Raw genomic sequence first — 16,928 nt, forward strand, 5'->3', positions numbered from 1 at the left:
TGAAGGAGTGAGTGGTCCTCTGATTGGTCATGTCATGAATTACTGAGGAGTGTGTCACTACCCTCTAACACAGGGTTTCCCAAACTGTGAGGTATTTCTCCCTTGGGGAGGTGCTGAGTCCAGGGGAGGCATGAAGAACCTTTTAGTTATGTTGTTACAATAAATCCACCTTTCCCAAAGTTTCATTATGTTGTTCATTGTTCATTTGTATTCATTTTGGTGTTTGGATTTTTTAAGGGAGGTGTGTATATTAAGATTACATTAAAGAGAGATCTGATGGCAAAAAGTTTAGGAACCCCTCTCTAATGTGAAAATGCCTTGAAATCATCCTTGGGTGCTTAGGCGGGTAAAGTGTACATCCATCCATGTATTAGGCTAGAACTTACTGTATATTTCAGATCTTGTACTCCTGATTTTGTTGTTTAGATATTAGGGTTAGATGCCCCAAGAGATGCCCACTATGTCTCTGACCCTCTATTTTAGTTATTATAGTGTTTTTTGCCTTTATTTTATCAAGTCCTAGGAGTTCCCTCTTCTACCACAGCTTTTAGCAGAGATGCAAACGTGTGAGGCTTGAACTCCCAATCTTGTTTTACAGCCCCTTGCCCAGTGCAATGACCCACTGAGTGTTATATTAACTTTGTGCATCTGTAGGTGTCTTGTTGCATGTCCTAGCTCCTTTCTTTAATTGTTTTTCTCTCTGTACAGATTTAAAATTTGTATCTTTAGAAGACTGTGTGTTCGTGGAAGCCACCCTATCCATATACAATGCAGTATTGTGGTTCTTCTTTTCCTTTTTGAGGTTATTGTGTTGAAAAAGTGATTATAAGAAGAAAAAGAGGATTTATTATTTATTATTTATATCTTTTAATAGATATAAATCTTTGAATTTTAATTTTTTGAATTCTTGCTGGGTGTGAGGGTTGCTGATATATGAAGAAGCAGATCATTAAAACTGTGTGACACTATGGTATCTTCTGTTATTTGTGTGAAATTCAAGCCATATATTGAGGATATGCCTTGTGCATAGCTGTCATTACAGATACTACTTTGGATACATCAATTATATTCTATGGAAGTATCAATAAGCAACATCTTAATATTTTTTTGGATTGTTTTCCCTTCCCTTAAGTAATTTAGCATACACATTGGGCTATAGAGGCCTTTCTACTGATAAGTACTAGTTTATATCCTGTTTTGCCTAATTTGACTAAGTTTATTCTACTGGTGAACTCATAGGAAGGAATGAAGTCTTCAGACCCAAACTTCTTCAAGGAACATGGAGATAAGCCAAAATCAAAATTTGCTATATTCAGCAGCATTTTTTTCAAATGTTATAATGAAGCAGTGTGACTTTGATAAATGACATGATTTTGCAAAACTAGTAATTCTCTGATCTTTATTTTTCACATAGACAAGATCAGCATAATATATACTTTGCTCACTTACAAAGTCTACACATTTTGAATTACAACATCAGCTTGTTCTTCCACAGTGCCATTTAACTTTATACAAGAAAAAATGGGTATTGTCTTTGAAAGTCATAAGGAGAATTTTTAAATACTACATATACTAGAATATTGATCTTACTGATACTCAGCGTGCACTTCAGTTTCATTGTCAGAAACACTTTGACTCTTGATTATGTCACAAGGGAGTGTTCTCCAGCTTCAGTATGTAGTATGCGTTGTCTTTCATACAGTATATTCCTAAAGCAAGATGTGTATGCTGTAGATTTATATACAACAGTTGGTCAAGCACAGACATTGCAGTGTCATGCTTTCATTCAAATGCACGATGCTACTCCTTTCCCTTCCCTGTTACATTTGGCTTCTAATACTCAATATATTGTTTTGCGAATGCAAATAGTTGTTGCAGGGTGGCCTTCATGATGTAATGAAATGGCAGATATTGCACACACTTTTTTTTAAAAAAAAAAGGTTTATCATAAATAGACAGACCAGTATATGACATTGAAGAACAGGAAGCAAAATGGAAATAGTGCTCTTGCATAAAGATCAATTCGTTTTGCTGCTGATGGGATGACAGGTTTGGGAGGAGGAGGCTTCTTGTTGTTCTTTGCCTGAGACTTCCCAAGGCCATTGTTGACCTCAATGGGTTTTCCATAACAGTCATAGTTTGACAGTTCAAAATCTCTTGGCAAGCTTCCAACAATGCTGAAATCGTTGGATCTCAGGTCAGATTTGGAGGTACAAACTTTTTTGCATCGGGTCTCTCCAACCTATAAAAAACAGTGTTGTAGAAGTTGTGAGTTGGTGAAGTGTTTCACTACAAAGTAATATATATGGTCATAAATTAAAATTAATTCAATGTGGGTCAGGTCTTAGATTTATAACTAATTTTAGTTGAACTGGTACAGTATCTATGTCATTAGGACTCTATAATTTTCAACATCAGCAACACCATCTTCTTAGGGTTTAACTTCAGTTTGTTTTATACCTTCTAGACCTCCACATCCTCCAAGCATTGAGTCAAGACTTCAGTGATATCTCTGGCTTGGCCCACGTATTAATGCACAGCTGATTATCATTAGCGTATCAGTTCATCCTGAACTAAAAGGATAAGCTCTCTCAATGGGGTCATGAAGGTATTAAAAAAGTATGTAGATGGATGGGTGAGTCAAGAATTGAATCCCTCACTAATTAGAATAGCCCATTCAGGAAGGAAGGGAACCACATTCAACCCTTGCAGAGGATCCAATAGGATACCATGATCTATGGTGCTAAATGCCAGTAAGAGGTCAAGAAATACCAGAAAAGGTACACTCCTCCATCTAGTCCTGACACAGATAATCTATCAGAGCAGCCAATGCAACTTTAATCCTCATCGGACCTGAACTGTGTTTGAAAGGGGTTCCTCTAGCGGGCTCCATACCTGAAGCCACACTATCTTATTAACCTTCCCTAAAAAAGTAAGGTTTGGATAGATTGGTAGTTGTCTAAAGGCCTCTTTAACAGCCAGAGCACCAAAGTTTCCTTAAGGGCACAACTCCTTTCCCCTCAGAGGTATTGACTACCTACCAAATCCAGCTATGTGGTCACCCCTAGACCACCCCCCAAAGGAAGCAGTAGGGGCATACTCCTGACTCACAAGTGGCAGAGCTCATGCTAGAGAGCTCCCTACCCCCTTCATTAGAATCCATAGGCTGAAAAGAATCCCATATGACAGTACAAGACACTGCCCAGGACACTACTTCAGACCTTGCCCACAAGGAATCAAGACTGGCAAATTTGAACAATGTTGTCAGCAAAGTGTCCTTCAGGAGCATTACAGAAGTTAGGTTTCTGCTTAACCTTTTTAAATAGGTCTAAGTAGCCTTAACCAAAACCACCAGATGACAACCCACTGATACAGTAAGAGTGAAGAAGCGCAAACACTTCACCATCCTTACTGCCACATTGAAGCATCAAACACTGAGTTCTTATTCATACTCAAATTCACTTTTTCTCTCTCAACTGGTGTTCCAGACAAGTTGTTTCCCTTCATCTCTTGAAACTCCTCAATAAACTAAAGAGTATCACAAAATCCACAAAGCAAAAGAGACTTCTTGGGGGCAAGCTCATCAAGCATCCTTGGCACCTTTCTGCCCCAACACGCAGTTGGTGCCTGATGGAACTGCCTTTTCCTTCATGTCATATAACTCTTCCGAAGCAAAAACAAGTTCTAATATATGTCTACCTATGTGGGTCAGACTCACAGTTACCTGGGAGAGGCCCACAGTTGCAATGGAGACCATAAATTTCTGGGACCTTCTTGACCCTGCCTTCAAGACATGGCGACTGCAATTCCCCAGTACAAATAATGAAGGGAATTCCAACATTAGCCTGACAGTCAGGTCCAGCAGTTCAGGCATGGTTCCTACCAGGCAGCACAGGAATGTTACACAGACTGGATCCCCATCTTGTTTCTAGAGCCTAACTTAATATGTTTCTCCATTAAATAATTTGTCTTTTAAAATGTGCTTTATAAAATGCTATAGATTAGATTATTAAATATGATACATAAATGCTTTAAAAATCTCTCTGGCTCCATGCAGATTCCATCCACCATGGTCTTCCAGCTGAATATATTATCCTGGTTATCCTAAATCATCATTATCAAACAGACAAAAGTTCTGTTATCATAAAGCTAATTAAAATGCATGTTAATAAAGTTTCAAGTACTTGGCCTGACTAAAACTTGTGTTTATCAATTTGAACAATTGCCATATGGATTTTAAAAAACCATTACAGACATTTTCAGTAATATTAATAAGAAGAAACTGGAAACTGCACAAATGATGGATGACAAATGTTAAATATATAAAATGCATAACAACTGGAAAAACTTATGAAATACTCTCTGTTCATGGAATAAATGGCTGTGATTATTTTTCTTAATTTTTCACCTTCCTCCAGGCCCCATGCACTCAAAAACTATTCCAGAAAGTTCACTTCCAGAATATATTTTAAAGGGGTGTAGTAGGAAAGAAAGTGGAAGTCCCATTGTACAAATGTATTGTATATTGTTGCATAACATTGGATTATATCCACAGCACAAATACACATATTTACCAATCAGTACCTGAAGCAAAATTGCACATCTCTCAGTCAAAATACACAAGAGATGTGCATATTTCTCTTGTAGAACTGACTACATATGGAAAAACTTATTTTTAGACATCTATTCATTATATGCACAAGTTATTATTCTTTTAGCAGATGATCAGTTCAGTCTTTGTTATATTAGATATGAAGGAGCTACCTATAATTATCATGATAAAAATGTAATTTTTCAAATTCTTGTGGATTTGCCAAAGCTAACAATGCAATCCCTCTTTACAATTACATATTGGCAACAGTTTTGTTTTCTCTTTTAATTCATCATGTCAGAATTACTAGCATTTTTGTTTCAGATCATATTTTGTTTTACTAAAATATTAAATACAGGCATACAAACCCATCACACTGTTCCCTTTTGGGATCAGCAATGTTACAAAGAATGCAGAAAAAGTGTAAGAAATAGTAAGCCAAGGAAATTAAAGGAATGCAATCAGAAAATCAGATATAGCTAAATTTGGTTTATACCATTCACCACTCCTCCCCATACTTTTCCATCAGTGCAAACAATCCTTGCTCATACCACATCCATAAAGCACTTCATATATGCATTTTGTTCTTTAATTTTCTTTTTTTGAAGATCTCATTAGCTCCATCCAACCATGGCTTTCTCAGTCTTCTCTTTCCTCTTGACCCACTGAATGTTCCTTCATATATTTGCGTATGTTCTTTCTATATGACCAAACTACTTCTGTGTACTTCTTCCATACTGGCCATCTACTTTTGCATTCTGTAAACATTTTCATTCATTTATGATCCTTTTTTTTCTTGTTTCAACAAACACGTTTCTTAAATATCCCATTTCCACTGCATTTGACATTTAACTTTTATGTTTCTCCTAATATATCCAATCCTCACTTCCATATGACAAAGTAGCCAAAATATACACCACTTTTCCTTTTTTTTACACTTTTTCTTCACCAAGATGACATACCACCCAGTATTTTCTACCATAATTCACATCACTTAAAATTTCTCCATCTTTCCATCCATAATTAACATCCTGCTAAATTCAGCTACCTGCACTAGTTTTTTGACAATTATGTATAACTTGTGATCATTAATTCTGTTGTACCTGTCAAACAAGCTACTTTGGACTTTGATACATTATTTTTCAGATCCATATTCCTTGTTTAGTATATAATCTATTTAACATTCATTGCAAATCATTCCAGTTCTCAGTCAACAGCATGGAATAACCTGCATACAAAATTACATGTCCATTCATGTCTCAAACCAACAGATCTCTGCCATCACTGCAAGTATTCCTTATACAATTATCCACAAATATATTAAATAACCAAGGGAACATCACACATCCTACTTTTATATTTGAAAAATATAACAAAATTATTTCAATAATCAGGCATAGATTTTATTTATTTATTACATTTTTATACCATTAGATACCAATGACATCTAGCAGTTTACATCATGAAAACAGAACATGACAAATATATAAAACTAGAATAAAATAAACCAATTCTAAATTTAGTATAGCAGAATAGTGTTCCTGATATGTCGCTTACCTTATTTACCTTATTTCATTTCAATAAATAGCTAAAGCATTATTAGCAATGGCTGAGCTGAAAATAAAACCTGAATTCATGAGGAGGAGCTCAGTAAAAATAGAAACTCAGTATGGAAAAAATAATCAAAGATACTGTATGTATATGGGGTGTGGACTAGCCAAAGGTCTTCTCCATAGTGGGCCCCATATTTTGAAATATTATTTCTCAGAGGTACAGATGGGGGAAATTAATCAATATTATTCCAATATCTTTTTGGCCTTTAGTTGATTCTGGGCACTTAAGTTAGAAAGTATGAGTAAATGATTGCTTCACATGTTGTCGTATTTCCTTTTATAGATATTGTTTCTATTTTATTGTTTCTCCGCATACAGCCCATTAAGGTTAGAGAGGGTTATAAATACTGTCAGATAAATAAATAAATGAAATGAATTTAATCATACCATGTCAAAAATAAGATAGAAGGAAAGGAAGAAAAGGAAACTCAAGTTGTGATGATGATGGAAAATCTCTATATGATAAAAGGCTAAAATGTAAGGGATAATTTAGGAGTCTAAAGAGTAGAATTTTATATGCTTATAAACTTATGCATAGTAAGGACAAATTGGACAGATAGAGGTATTTCTTATTCTCATAACTCTAGAACAGCTTCTCTATCATGAATACTTATAGTGATTTTATTTATAGGTTTGAACCTACTTCTCACTCCGAAAACGAAATTTATCCAGAGTCAGAAGGGGAAAATGAAACTTATCAGGAGGGACTTGGAGAAGCTGAACCAGGAAGTGACTCAGCAGAGTGGGAGAATTTGCAGACGCAGATTGGACAAACTCCAGAGGGGGATTTGAATCCTCCAATCAGCGCTCGAGACAGGAGAGCAGAGAAGAAATCAGAAGGCAGCCCGATTGGCTGCAGGAGAGAAAAGTCACAGAAAGGATTGTGTTAAAAGGCAGGCGCGCGAGGAGCAAGCTGCCAGAGACAACCAATCCTTCGAGCTCACAGCAATTGTGGAAAAGTCCTTACCAGCATCAGAAGTCTTGCCTGTAGCCAGTGTGGAACAAGCACCAGTGTCTTCTGCTACCACAGACCTGCCTTCTGCATAAGCAGCTCCAGTCAAGCCTCTCCCTGCCTTTCCTGTGGAGCACAGCCTCATGTCCAGCTCCAAGCTTCACCGTATCCCTCCAGCGCATTCCAGGTGTGCTTCCAGTCTGTAGCCTTGCCTAGACTCTCCAGTCCAGCCCAGTCTTGCTTCCAGTTCTCAGTCTCGCTAGACTCTCCAGTTCAGTCCAGCTGTGCCTCCAGATCTCAGCCTTGCCTAGACTCTTCAGTCCAGTCCAGCCTTGTTTCCAGATCTCCGAGTTGCCTAGACTTTCGGTCCAACCCAGTTTAGCCTCCAGAGCCAAGCCTTGCCTAGGGGCCAGTCTTGCCTAGCCTCCGCATGTCAGCCTGATCCTATCTGTGTGCCAGTCCACGGAACCTTGCCTTCAGCTTTTGCCTTTCCATGCACTCTAGCATCACCAAGTCTGACAGCTTCGATCAGAGTTAGCTGAATTCTGCCTTGCTGTTCTGCCACAGTCTGATCCTGCAGCCTTGTCTGTTCATCTATCATTGCTTGGGTGGTCTTGATTGAAATTGATTTGCCTTAATTATTCATCAGGACTTTACTACTGCAAATAGTTGTTTTAAATAAAGAGTTTGATAATCATTCTGTCTGGCTGCCTCATAGTCTGAACAGGACATGTATATATATATATACAGTATATATTTAATCTGTTCAGTCATGACTGATCCTCAGCAACTAGTACCTGCAGTTTTCTTCACAAGATTTCAGAAGTGGTTTGACATTGCCTACCTCCTAGAGCTGAGAGCATGTGCCTGGCCCAAGGTCGCCCAGGTGGCTTTGTGCCTAAAGTAGAACTAGAATTCATGGTCTCCTGGTTTCTAGCCTGATACATTAACCACTACACCAACTGGCTCTCTGTCTCTATATATATATATGTATGTTTGTATGTATGTATGTAATTATATATATGTATTTTTTATTAAATATTTTTTAAAAAGAAGTTAAAAACTAAGACAAAATAATGTATAATAAGAAAAAGAAAAGTGAAGGAAATCAAATACAGTAGACTCTCAGTTAATCAGAACTCAAGCAATGGGCACTCTCAAGCAAATGGCAAAAAAAATTGAATAAATCATACAGTAGAATCTCAGTTAACCGGAACTTACTCTCAAGCAACCAGCAAAAAAATCAAATAAATAATACTTTAAATAAAATTTAATAGTAAGTTTCAAGCACCCAGAAACTACATTTATCCGGCATCCACCAATCCCTATTGTTGCCCGTTAACTGAGAGTCTACTGTAGAAAGCTAAAAGTCAAGAAAGGGGAAAAAAGGTAAAAGAAAAACAGAAAACGAAGAAAAAAGGTAAGTATTTAAGCTTAAAGTAATTAAGCTTTTACAATGACAATTATCTATAATAACAGTAAGAGACATGGAAATAAAAATGAACTATGTAAAGCAAAAACAAAAAATTGAGTTTGCAAATAAATCAGGGAAGTGGCTAGCACCCTGCGGAACATCTTGCCCCCTGAGTGAGGTTGGCCCCTACTCTTCCGGCCTTCCAGAAGAGCGTTAAGGCCTGGCTCTGCCAACTAGCTAATACTGGTAGGCAGCTCTGGGGTGGTTGGTGGTTTGAAGATGCTCTCTCCACCTTTTAGTTTTTTCTCCTTTACTTTCCTGTATTTCTTGTATTTTTACAATGGTTTTTATGATTCTCTATTTGTAAGCCACCCAGAGTCACTTTTATAAATAAATAAATAAATATAAATTGTGAAAAGAAAACGAAAAGAAAATTATGTTGAAATTACAAGAGGGAAATACTGTATTAATGAACAATGAGGCCATACAAAAATCATTTCATCACTATTATTCCAATTTGTATAAAGGAAGTACCATATCTTCAGATATTCATATTTTCTCTAGAAACAAAATTTCCTAAGGATTACAGAGGAACAGAGACAGATTATGAATGAACAATAAGGGGAGTTTTTGAAGCTATAAAAAGATTAAACTAGGAAAGGTGCCTGGGGCAGATGGATTATGAGCTTTTTATTATAAATGTTTTGAGGATGAGCTTTTACAAAGCACAGTTAACTTTATCCTACAGGGAAAAAGATGCCAGAGAGTTGGAAAGAGGCCATTAAAGCATTAGTACCTAAAGAGGGACAAGATTTGACTTTAATGAGAAACTATAGGCTGATATCATTACTGAATAGACTACAAGTAGTTCACAACTGAAAATAATTTTGCAAGAATTTAGTCATGAGGATCAATGTGGGTTTTACCTAAAGGACAGTTAAAGGACAATATTAGAAATGTGCTGGACATTTTGGGATATTTGGCACAATATAATGAAAAACAAGCCGCATTGATTTTCTTAGATGCAGAGAAGGCCTTTGACAATTTGAACTGGGCTTTCCTTGGTAAATTTTGTTTCTTTAGATATTCATATATTTTCTCTAGAGCTATATCACTTCCTTTATACAAATAGGAATAATATTGATGTAATGCTTTTGTTCAAGGTTTTAGAAGATATGAATTTTGGAGAGAACTTTATAAAATGGGTAAGATTGATTTACGCTTTACAGAAAGCACAAATAATTGTTAAAGGAGATCTAGCAAAAGGATAGAGACTGTCTCGTCTCTTATTTATTATTTTGGTTCTTGAAATACTGAATAGAGATATAAGACAAGATGAGAGCATTGTGGGAGTAAAGGTTAAATAAGAAACTTATAAGTTAAGGGCTTTTGCAGATGACTTGGTGTTAGTTCTGGAAGATTTTTAAAGGGAATTGAAATATTAATTGACAAATAAAAAGAATTTGGTTCAATAGCAGGTTTCAAGATTAATAAACAGAAGATGAAGATGTTAACAAAAAATATGGCAACAGAAAATCAAACAGAATTGTTGAATAAAATGGGTTTTAAGATTAAGAAGAAGGTAAAATATCTGGGTATCACTGTGACAAATATGAATTTTATGTTATTTCAAAATAATGTTAAGACATGGAATGAATTTAAAAAAGATACATTAAGATGGGAGAAACTACAACTGTCATTGTTGGGAGAATTTCTGTGGTAAGAATAAATGTCTTGCCTAGAATGATGTTTTTGTTTCAGACAACCTGTTTTGACAACTGATATGCCATTTAAACAGTAGCAGTAATTTTTGGTTATAACTCCTACCAATCCTACTAGCCATATTAAGGGAGGCTGATAGACTGTAAATTGGAATATAAAACATAATTCTACAGTGTGGATTCAGTCAGAAAGTGCAGGTTTCAGCTCCATTCAGGCATTGTATATGCTATTCACTAGACAGGACAAAAATAACTTCATTTTCATAAGAAACATATTTCTTAGCCAATAAAGTGAGAATGGAAACACTGCACAGATTCAACCGGCCTGAGAAATGGGAATAATCTCATCAGCTTCAAATAGTATATTTTGTCAAGGGGAGATAACTTGGACATATGGGCCCTACATGCAGAATCTTTATATTTTTTATATGTTAGGAGAACTCTATCTGAACTACAAAATGTTAACAAAGACAGTTCTCTGTATTTCAGAAGTATATTTATATATTAAAATTAAAACAAAGTATTAAACATGTCAATTCAGAAAAGTATCTTACATATATGTTTTGTAGGATAAAAATAATCCATTATGGATGCTGATGATGCCATAAAGAATCACTAGATGGTGTTAGATAGTTAATTCCTTTTCCAGCTATGCTCTAGCATTGCCTGTTTTCCTACAAGCTGGAACAATATCTAAACTATATATTTCCCTGATTGTCAGCCAGAACTAAGTAGTAGTAACTTTCTGTACTTCAACCTTTTCTTAATAATACATTTAATTTTGCATAGTTCCCTTAATGCTTAGCAATAGTATATACTTTCTTAATTTAGTGATAGAACAATAAATGCATTCTCTTAATGAAGGTACATACAGTAATTTCCATTTATGAAATACATCATTCTTCTGTGCATCATAACCTTCCCTTCCCTTCCCTCCATTCATGGCAAATTTGAAAAGAAAAGTTGTTGACCACAATTGCAGGGACTCATAAGGTCTGATTTTTTAAGGTTAATTTTATTTAACCAGGTGCCGCGGCTTACATATTGGACTAAATTCCGTTATCCTCACCCAGCAGATCCAGTAGTGATCACAGTTTGGGAAATAAGAGTTACAGCCCATCTGGAAGGGTAGGAATGCTGGGTTATATAAAATCCTCAGTCTATTTAGGATTGCATACTTAGCAAAGACCCCTAGACTCAAAGAGATCCAGGAACTGAAGTTGAGTGATTTAATAACGTACCAAGAAAGGCTCTTACCTGTAAAGTACTGATGTGCACAGGGGTGCCTGTGCCATTCACAGTATTCTTTTTAGCTGCATTTCCACCTTTCCCTTCTGCTTGCTCTGCCTTAGCAATCTTTGCTTTTTCAGCTTCAATTCGCTTTGGATTGTTCAGCATGACTTGGACCACTGCATACTCAACCAATGAAGCAAATCCAAAGAGAAGGCATGCAATCAGCCATACATCTAAGGCCTTCACATATGATACTTTGGGGAGTTCAGCAGCAAGAGTAGTACATTCTGATGCCAAACTGAGCACTGAAAAGATGCCTAAGAGGAATAAAAATCCAACAATATACTATGTAATTGAAATGTTCTTGCACTGCTAACCATTTTCCACTTTGCTAACCCTCAAACATTTCTGCTGCCATTTTATAAATGATGATATTTCCTCAAAGGAAATAGAAGTTGTTGATGTACCACATGTTTTGCAGAGATGAATATGGATGTATAGGGTGAGATATGGAATTGATTAAATAAATTAATACATAATCCTTCTGAGTACATACATAGCACTAACAGCTGGAAATGGTTTCTCTTGTTGCTAGAAGCTCTATATATCACGACAAATATCTATTGTTTTGCTGGTGTCACTTTTCCTTACCATGAATTTGCAAACTGTCAATCAAATGGAATTCTAGATGTGATAAAAATATGGAGTAATATAGCAACTGAGTGTCAGACAGGCATCCAGATTCTCCTGCAGGGAATGCAGCAATCAATTTGGACTAGTGATTTTATATATCATGGTGAAAAAAAAAGGTGAAAGGTCCTCTGTGCAAGCACTGACTCATGTCTGACCCTTTGGGGGGATGCCGCTTTCACGACGTTTTCTTGGCGGACTATATCGGGGTGGTTTGCCATTGCCTTCCCCAGTCGTCACCTTCCCCAGCAAGCTGGGTACTCTTTTTACCCATCCCAGAAGGATGGAGGATTAAGTTGACCTGAGCTGGCTACCTGAGAATCCAGCTTCCACTGGGATCGAACTTGTGGGGTTGTGGGGAGAGTTTCGGTTGCAATACTGCCACCTACCACTCTGCATCACACAAGGCTCTTTTATATATCATACAAGATATATATTTTATATATCATACAAGAATATAAAAAGTTTATTGTAATAGATTATTATTTGGCTATCTTTGAAAATATGTATTCTATTTAAATGCCCCTCTTTCACAGTAAAGTCCCAAGAATATTGTTTTTTGAAAATCTGTGTTCTATAGTACCCTTCCTTGTCCTAGCATCATCAACATTTCTTGGGACATACTGATTAGAATTTCTGCAAACTGCAGTCCAACATATCTGAAGAATATGAGAATGCTGACGGTTTCTATTTATCTTCAATTTAGGGTGAAAAATTCAATCTCACAATGACAGAAAGAATCAGATCAGACAATATATTTCAAAGGAAAAATATACTATATGTAACCTAAGTGAAGAGGTTGAAGAGTAGCAGCTTTGCTCTGAAATCAAAATGTACCAGTATCAGAAGAAGCCAAAACATGTATGATCCTGATCCTGTTGGATTTTTTTATGAGAGAGGAATTAGCTAAATTTAAAATAGCAGACTGTAAAGACGGCCCATATAGAAATAGGATTAGTTCTGGTTCTCATTTATGAAAACTAAACCCACTGTAACTTCTCTGGACTGATCAAGAAATGCTGAAGTCTCTTTTCAGCAGAAGATCCATTGTGGAATTTCTTTCCATTGGAAAGAAATCTTACGTTTATTTTGAAAGGTTTATAGCTGCCATGAGAAAATAATGCAATTCTAGTGTTCTACTACCTAGATTTTATATTAAGGACAATTTCCAGCCCCATTATCAAGTAGCTACCTGTGATCTAAAGCCATAACTTAATCCATCATGGATACTTGCCCTGTATAATTATTTTCTCCACCATCGCTAAATAAAATAATATTGGGAGCTGAGAATGAGGTGGCCATCATTTTCATGTCCTCCTGCATTTGGCCACTGTCCCAGAGAGTCAGCAGTGCTGTGGTTTACCTCCAGCTATCTGGTAATTGGATCTGTATGTTGCTTGGAAGAGCTCAAAGGACAACTTGCTCTCCCCAAGATCATCTCTATCTAGAGCTATGTATATTTTCTAATGCCTAATTAGAGAAAATAAAAATGGGTAAAAGTTTTCTGTAACTTTTCCTGAAACACTCTATTTGTGATATCCTTCTATTCAATACTACATATTACAGCATTTCAACAGCCCATAATTATATAGAGCCAAATGTTGTAGAAACAACCTATATTTTTCATGGTTCTTTAGATATCAATAATCCATTATTCCACTCCCAGCCAAAACTGATATCCCTTTCAATTTTCTACTCACTGTTGCACTCATATACGTCCCTGGTGATATAATGAGCAGATACAGGAACAATCTGCTTAAAGGCTAGAGATCTTGTCTTTTAAAAAGTGGAGGCAACATATATGGAACTGAAAAAGAGAAGATTGGGATGACAGTGAAGAACATGCTATGAGAACACAGTTGCTTTCAGTATCCTTGATATATCTTGCTACTGAGGCAACTGCAAATGGACATGTGACATTGAGTGGTCCTGACAATAGCAGAAAATATAGATTACCCAATGGCACTCTTGCAGCACTTGCATCAGGATTGATCCAGAATGATAGCCATGAAAGCACAACAATTAGCAGTGTAGGAGCATAGACACCCATCATGTAAAAGCCAACTTGTCTTCTCAGAGTGAAGATCACTTCTACACATGTGTAATAGCCTTTGGAGAAAACAGCAACACAAAGCTATAAATGCTTTAGCATGTCCCATTGAATTCAGTTTGGTTTACTGATGCATGTTGCCAAAAATCCCTGTTCTATCTTAACTGACTTTTCCATTTTAATTTACTTGAAGCTTTATTCAATTCTGAGCCTATCCTAATTAAGCCTACAATTGGAAAAAAAGATAGTGGTAGCCCAGACTGCGGCCACCCAACATTTAAGTAAAAGTGACAATAACAGTGTGATCTCTATCCACCAGGCAGCACTTTGGGGGTGCATTGCAAATAGGAGCAACAGAAACTCCTTCAACTTACCTTTTTGATATTCCAGTGGACACTTTGGCAGTATGCTAAAAGGCTGATGCCTAATTGGCCAGAGATACTGCTTTGACAGAAATTAGTGCACTGCCAAACCAATGTTTTGCATTGTGCACCAGCATTAGAAGCCTTACTAGCTAGTTAATCTTTCAGGGAGAAAGAAGAAAGAAGAATGCTTCCACTAATATAACAGTAAAATTGAAAGGGGAAAAAGAATAATGGCAGCAGGGAGTGAGCAAGTGAAATTCCTACTCTCTGACAATAATCAAAAACAGAGAGGAGGAATGAAACACAGCAGTGACCGTAGTTGAGCCAATGTTTCTTAAAATACATCTTTTCTGAAAAAAAAAATCACCAATACAAAACATATTAGTTTTTTTCTCAACCCACCAGAAATAATTGCAGTACCCCTCCCTTTATGCATGTGTGTATGTTTGTGCATGTGTGTGTCTTCCCACTGTCCACTCCAATAATTGTCTGAAATAACAAAGATACAAAATGGTGACCAGATGTGGGGGACAGGTGTACATTAAGGAAAGAATGAGAACAGTACACTGTTGTTATGAACAGTTGAACTGTTCGGGAATATAACACCTGTTTTGCATAAAGTTGTTGAGTATCTCCTTGTACCAAACTTTTAAGGTCTGTAGGGTAGAAGACTAGAGATCCCAGACCTCCTTTTCAAGGAGTGCTCTAGGTCTTCATACCCTGGTCCTGCTTCCTGCTTTGTGGTAGCAGCTTAGTAGTTCTAGCTGCCACCATCCATCTTCCATTTTGCCATCTTCTAAATGTAATGTTTTCCCCCCAGACTAATAAAGACTTAAAAGAAAAAAAAAGTCAATAAAACTGCAAAATTCCACCAAAGAAAAAATGAAGGTGGGAGTGAAATTGAATATAATCATATCCTGGTTATATGATATTCCTTTCTTTTATTATTTGAGCCAGTGGAATGCTTTCTTTGCTGTTTGTAAATGGTTTCAACAGAATGTCAAATTCCTATTTTATTTTTCAGACTATAGCTGTATATGTGATTATCTGTTTGTGTTAGATCAGAAATTCTTCTGATAAAGCCTTTTTTTTCCAAATAAAAAAAATCACATTCCTATACAACAATATGAATAGTATAAACTTTTTCTTATATAAAGGCAGTTTGATGTAATAATGACAATTCTTTCAAATAGTTTACGAAGAAGGAAAGCCAACCCTCAAACACAAAATGTCATACCCAAATTTCAACAACTGTGCAGTCTTTGGCCACCTTCTCGTTCTCTCCCAGACATGTCTTTACAATATGTATGAATTTTCAGGATTTACAGGAGAATACTAAGACAAAAAAGAAGTATAAAGGATCTACCCACGTAATTAAAATCTTATATATCATTGGTCAAATTGAACTCAGAAGCTAGGCAGGTTTGAGCCTTGTTAGTAGTGAGTGGAAGATCATAAGCAACACCAGGCCATAGGTTAGATGATGAAGTTAAAACAATATTTAAATAGTCACCTGAGACAATAAAAATACAAAATGGAGGCCAGACTCTCAACATAGTTATGTGAGGAAGTGGGACATAAGGAAGAGGAAGAGGGACATAAGGGAAAAAACCTTAACTTTTCATATTAGGATAAATGAATAAAGCCTGATCACATAATGTAATGAATGGATCAATGAAATAATTAAAATATATACCAGTCCCTTTGTAGTATTTGGTACAGTTGCCATATTCAATATCTTCTTTCTTAATATCAAACTGGGGCAAAGCAATTTTCTCCAGTTGAACAGGATCACCAGATTGCCAGATAAATCGTAAATCATCAGTAGTGTAACCAACTGCATGTTTTGAACAGAAAAAAAAAAGAAGATAATGTGGCAGGAAGTAATAAATGCAACAGTTATATACAAGCATGCTTTTCTTATACTGTGTCTCAGAATCTGGCAGGTTAATTATTAAAGGGTGTTCATTATGCTGATCATATCTCACCAGTACTGAAATGCATTCACTGATTTTCACTGTTTCCACATACAGTTCTGGAAAGTGCTGTGTCTTGACCTAAAGAGCTTGGAAGTAGATTATCTGAAGAAGTGTCAGTTTTAGGTCCAGATGCCAAAATAATAAATTTCTAATCTGAATGGTTCTCTGATACTTCCTTTAGATATTATTTCTTTATTGGAGAGAATTTGTCCACTGTGGCATACTACTGACACTTGAATTCACTTGGTGAATTAGTATGGTGCCACCAATAGGGCTTTTTCTTACAAGTCTCTCTGTGCTGACACTGTTGTCAGTCAGAC

General features: G+C 36.3%; 1 protein-coding gene across 2 annotated transcripts in view; it reads right to left on the reverse strand.

Annotated features, from left to right (window-relative positions):
- Positions 1-1,382: 1,382 nt before the first annotated feature.
- The window catches only part of GLRB (glycine receptor beta), a 44,200-nt gene continuing 28,654 nt past the window's right edge, over positions 1,383-16,928 (reverse strand). Inside the window, exons 6-9 of one of the 2 annotated variants that reach the window (XM_063310149.1) lie at positions 16,326-16,466; positions 14,171-14,323; positions 11,549-11,841; positions 1,383-2,242 (exon numbers count right to left, since the gene is read on the reverse strand). In XM_063310149.1, coding sequence (XP_063166219.1) covers positions 1,946-2,242; positions 11,549-11,841; positions 14,171-14,323; positions 16,326-16,466 — 884 coding nt within the window. In that variant the 3' untranslated portion in view covers positions 1,383-1,945. Of the gene's footprint in view, positions 2,243-11,548; positions 11,842-13,914; positions 14,022-14,170; positions 14,324-16,325; positions 16,467-16,928 lie in introns of those variants that run through there. The other variant, XR_010068410.1, reaches the window with a different exon arrangement.

This window comes from Candoia aspera, chromosome 8 (assembly GCF_035149785.1).
Source record: "Candoia aspera isolate rCanAsp1 chromosome 8, rCanAsp1.hap2, whole genome shotgun sequence".
In the NCBI taxonomy this organism is placed as follows: domain Eukaryota; kingdom Metazoa; phylum Chordata; class Lepidosauria; order Squamata; family Boidae; genus Candoia; species Candoia aspera.